Source organism: Castanea sativa, chromosome 8 (assembly GCF_040712315.1).
Source record: "Castanea sativa cultivar Marrone di Chiusa Pesio chromosome 8, ASM4071231v1".
In the NCBI taxonomy this organism is placed as follows: Eukaryota; Viridiplantae; Streptophyta; class Magnoliopsida; order Fagales; family Fagaceae; genus Castanea; species Castanea sativa.
In genome coordinates this window covers 40,415,769-40,420,854 of record NC_134020.1, presented here as the reverse complement: position 1 = coordinate 40,420,854, position 5,086 = coordinate 40,415,769, and the positions used below count along the sequence as shown (strand labels likewise).

Here is a 5,086-nt window from a genome sequence, read left to right as displayed (position 1 = left end):
AAAAAGTGATAATGACTCGGATGTCCCAGACATATATCAATAATTTAAACAATAACCACATATGTGTGGAACCGGTCTTGCCAAGTGAAATATTACATTGATCTGTGAGAAGACAAACAGATCAATCAATATGCTACCATTGTTTAGAGAGACAAAATAGAGCCCCAACATGAGAGAGAGAGAGAGAGAGAGAGAGAGGTCAATCATTTTAGTGAAAGGAGCTCTGCATTGAAAGAAAAGGCCACCCTAGAAAATTCAACTGATTATACCATGGTGTGCAACCATTGTCAGACAAATAACTTACAACTCCACAAAAGAATTTTGCCATAGAAGAAACAAGTAATCATGATTATGCACTCTTTTCAACTGTCCCAGGGCATGTGACATCTAAGTTCAAAGAAGAACTTAGTAAACAGACAATTAGTTTACCAAAAAGTGTTTAATAAGACTTCCCACAATGTATCAGACTTCCAGCACCCAAGAAAAGGCCAAAAATAGCAGCACTGCCTAGTGTAGTTTGTCCAATGTACCTGATCTTCATTAGTCCTGGCACCTACATCCCCCAACAATAATTTACATAAATAAAGACTATACAACAATATAAATATGCTAAAATTGATAGCCAACTGAATAAAATAATTATGATATAAACATCAGCTACAGATCTAAGCTGAAGAGAAGGTGATTCTACAGTTCTGCATCCAAAATTGTGTATATATAATTGATAAAAGATTAGTTATTCTTCTGAAGCTTATCTCATCCAAAGTGATGGCTACACAAATCAAAATTCCTCACATTAAGGATATTAAATATAGTCAACAGGTTGCCTATAAGAAATCATATGACAAGTATTTTACAACTTGTAAGCCAGTGCCACATAAGGTAGACCTATCAGGTGAGGGAGATGTATTTCTGTTACTGATGGTACAGCACAGCTCCTAGAGAACAATCTCATACTAGCACAATGGGAGGGATTATCATCATTGAAACAATTATAAACAACTAACACCTCCATAATTGGGTCTCTGGGCAGCAAGAAATTGCTCTAGGGTGAGGACCAAGATAAGAGAGAGACTCTGGATCAAATAGATTCAACAATAGTAGATAAGGGGACAAAGAAAGAGGCAAGGCAATAGGTGCCTCCATCTATATGGAGGAATTTCTGGCTCATGCTTCTTCATCTAGGAAGTTTCCCCTGTCTAAGCCTAAGTGGGGGGATTTAACCACTGGATCTAACCCCACATGAGAGCGTGGAATGCCATTAAGCCGTAGAGGTGATTGGTTCGGAAGAAACCCCTTAGTCCCTTACTGCTACTACATATGATAGCGTACAATTGAAATGTTTGAAGTAGAAGGGATGATTCCTACAAACCCTGACAAAATATTAATGACATTCTGCTATTCCAGTTCACTCCACTTACATGCAAGACTGGTTAGGTCAAAACAGGAACCCAAAACTGTCCTGGTTCTTAAAAATTTAATAGTAATAACCCTCATAGCAATAAAGATAGATAGATAAAGAGGGGCGGGGGAAGACGCAGGAATTTTTACAGAAGATACATTGTTCACAATTATGATTTGATGATATTAAAAAAACTAGCCTCACAATTAATTAATGTATGGGAAAGAAGTGAAAATGGTCATCAACATGGATTCTAGAATTACACTATCCAAAAAGAAGTTTTGATGGCTTTGCTGCAGCCAGTTTTACTAGTCACAGCAATGCATGTGCCCGACTTCATGCTCATATATCTCATATATAATTTTTGATTCTTTTGAAGAGTTCATGGCTTCATGCTCCTGTAAAGCCATGATACATGCAGCCCAAGTGCCCAACAGAGATCTAATTGTACTATAAGTTCTAGTTCCACATTTCCACTCTTACTTCTAATACAAAAGAAATTTCTCCATGCATCATACCATACTACCACGATATCAGTAATTGCATCTTGTATTTGAGATCGATTAATGAATGGATTTAATGAAACTTATAAGAAGATATGCAGAGAAAATATGTTGATTGGCATTTAATCATTATCTGCCTGTCAAACACATAATGAAGACAGTGACAGAATGCAACTCAGACTAGGTTGGCAAATGAACCAGCTAAAAGGGCACTTCCTCTTCTACCATAAGAATGGAGGGACGGGTTGTAAGTTCAAAACCCAGTGAGTATAACTTACCAGTATATAATTAAAACAAAATTGGCTCAGACCAGGTTGGGTTGGGTCAGGTTTCAATTCAAAATGCCAACTAGTCAACATTAAAAGGGAAAAAAAATCTGTGAATTTTGAATTCTTAGACTTTATCAATGTTCAAAATATCCACCTCTTGAAGACTTGAACTTCCTGCAAGGTACCCTTTCACTTACAGCCCAAAATGGATCACTATAAAAGTTCAAACAAATTGTTTCCCCCCAAATATAGGGTCTAAGTATAGGGCTTTGTGCATGATCAGCCCATATATAAAACTGAAAAAGGCCAATAAGTTTTGGTTGAAATAAATCTCCCTCCCCTCACAAGAAAATAAGGGGAGGAGGGTATAATTGTAGGCCCAAAACCCCCTGAGTGCATGTATAACTTACCAATAAGATAAAATATACACTTGACCACAGCAGGCATATGCCCAATGCACTGTACTCAGCCACACCAATACACCATCCAAGTTGTTTATTCAGCCCCTCAATCATTTACCATCCCATGAGGAAGTTCAAAACACTTGGCTTAGATTATCTTTCTGATGTCTAATATGGTTTTATAAAGAAACATAACCTTCATAAGGAGCAGAACAGAAAAATCCGACTTTGGAATTACAGCTCTAGGAGAGCTACTAAGAACTTGAATCTACGTTCCATGATATATGATAGTGGACTATGGGCTATCTTAGTATCTTACAATGATTAGTCACAGTCCATATGGTCATTTTATATATATATATATCACCAATTCATACAATGTATTATGTAATGATGTTGCTATGTAAGCTGTTCAGCGTGTAAAAACTAAAAAGCTACTCACATTAACATGATAACCTTCACCTAGAATTTTAGAAAGATCATACCAAAAGTGGAAAGAAAACAAAGCATGAAATTTTATTTTGACAGAGAGCAATAGTGATGAAGAAGAGCAATCATATGTGAAGGCTGCACAATCTCATGGCTACAAGTTGGAGATCAGATCAGACGAGTACCTTAAACCTAATAGCCTCATATGTCCCATAAACCGCACCTGTTTACAACATAAAATTCACATTAAAAAAAAAAAATCATATAAGAACAAAAAGCTCAAACTGCAAGAATTCAAAGAATGAGCTTACACACACAGACACACACACACAAAGTGTATAAAAGAATTGAAACTATTGCCCACAAGAGAATTTCATTGGAAGCAGAATATAGTTCCAAAATAGTAGACACATATTCCCAGAACATTATCAAGAAAACCCCAACAAAAATAGCCTGACAAAACATATTTCGAAGAAAGATAGTGATAGTCCATTATGTTTACCATCAAGACACCAGCTTCAAAATGCAGCAAATGAATTCAAGGCTAATTTTTCTTCTTCTTATCTTTTTCCCACAATACAATTAGTGGTCAAGCTGTAAACTTTGCTAAGTCATGTCCATTCCATTAACAACATTAATATAATAACAATACATAATGAGCCCATTCTGTTAAAACTTGAAAAAAGTAGCAAAGTGGGTATTTTTGAAACAAAGTTTTGGACTAATATAAATCCCCAAAATTTTAGTACATGAAAATTCCAGCAACTAGTGGTTAAAAAAAAAAACACAAACCCATGAACAAGCAACAAAAAACTAGAAAACAAATGAGTAATCAGAGAAAGAAGCAACAATATCCAAAGCAATATTAGAGGAAAAAACAATAATGATATAAGGGTTTTTCAGAATCGGCTATATTGGGGTTTTAGGGGAGAGAAATTACCAACGGCGCCGCCAACAGCGCCGCCGACAGCAACGCCGGCGGTGACACGAGCCAAGCAGCTATCTCTTGCCATTGACAGAGCTTAATGAAAACTTTCTCTTTTCTTTTGTATTGTGTTTTTTTATTTTTAGTATTTGGTCGTGTTTTTTGTGTTTTTTAAGGTGAAATAGGCAGAGTGTAAAAAGTCATGTGTGGGACTTACGTTTACTTGGCTTGGGGTTAAATTGACTTAAAGTTTAAACTTTGGCAAAGAAATTCACCAATTGAATATGGTAGTGATTTTATTTTGATTCTCAAAATTTTCTAGAAAAAGAAAATTTTAATGCTGTCCGATTGATGGGAAATGTTTATATGTATTTATGGGATTTCATAAAATGAGTTCAATAATAATACTTATGGTTATTTCAAAGTTTTTTTGGGTGGGAAATCACTTTTTGTCTTAGATTTTATTTTGGTAATGCAAAGTTCAATAGTGTCAATTTAGTTCAATTTTTTCCATTAAAAAAATAGTTAAATTCTCTTAAAAAATGATTTTAGTATGGTCATTTCTACCATTTGGTTGACCAAAAAAAAAAAAAGTCTAGTGATATCAATACCTTTGTATTCAATGTATAGGATTTAAACCTATCAAAAAAAAAAATGTATAGAATTTAAAGTTTTGAACCCCACCTCATCCTTCCTATTAGCCTAATCAAAAACAAAAACAAAAAAAAAATGCATCAGCATCTATTGAACATAAAAAAAAATTACCTAAATTTTACTCTTTAAAAAAAAAAAAAGAAGCTTTCCTTGTCTATTGGATTTTGTTTATTTTTCCTATTTTTTAAAACCTATTATGCTATGTTTGCTTAGTAAGTTATTCTTCTTACATCCCCCTCAAAAAAGAAGAAGAAGAAGTTATTCTTCTTACATAAAAAAAAGTAAGTAATTCTTCTTAAAAAAGAAAAAAAAAAATTTGTCAGATAAACAAATCCAACCCGAAGGCCCAGCCCCAAGCCAATTCTATTGAAATCCAACTCCAAGGCCCAGGCCCACAAAGAGTCATAGAAAATAAAACGAGAAAACAAAAATTCCGTTGCCGGGAATCGAACCCGGGTCGCCTGGGTGAAAGCCAGGAATCCTAACCGCTGGACTACAACGGA

General features: G+C 34.9%; 1 protein-coding gene and 1 non-coding gene across 2 annotated transcripts; both read right to left on the bottom strand.

Annotated features, from left to right (window-relative positions):
• Nucleotides 1-206: 206 nt before the first annotated feature.
• On the bottom strand, nt 207-4,137 carry LOC142606695 (uncharacterized). The gene is made up of 3 exons (XM_075778029.1): nt 3,945-4,137; nt 3,190-3,227; nt 207-553 (listed from the first exon to the last, which is right to left on the bottom strand). Exons 1-3 carry the CDS (start codon nt 4,015-4,017, stop codon nt 440-442), a joined length of 225 nt encoding a protein of 74 aa, XP_075634144.1. The 5' UTR covers nt 4,018-4,137; the 3' UTR covers nt 207-439.
• Nucleotides 4,138-5,014: 877 nt separating this feature from the next.
• TRNAE-UUC (transfer RNA glutamic acid (anticodon UUC)) lies at nt 5,015-5,086 on the bottom strand. Its single transcript has one exon. It is a non-coding gene; the product is annotated as a tRNA-Glu (tRNA).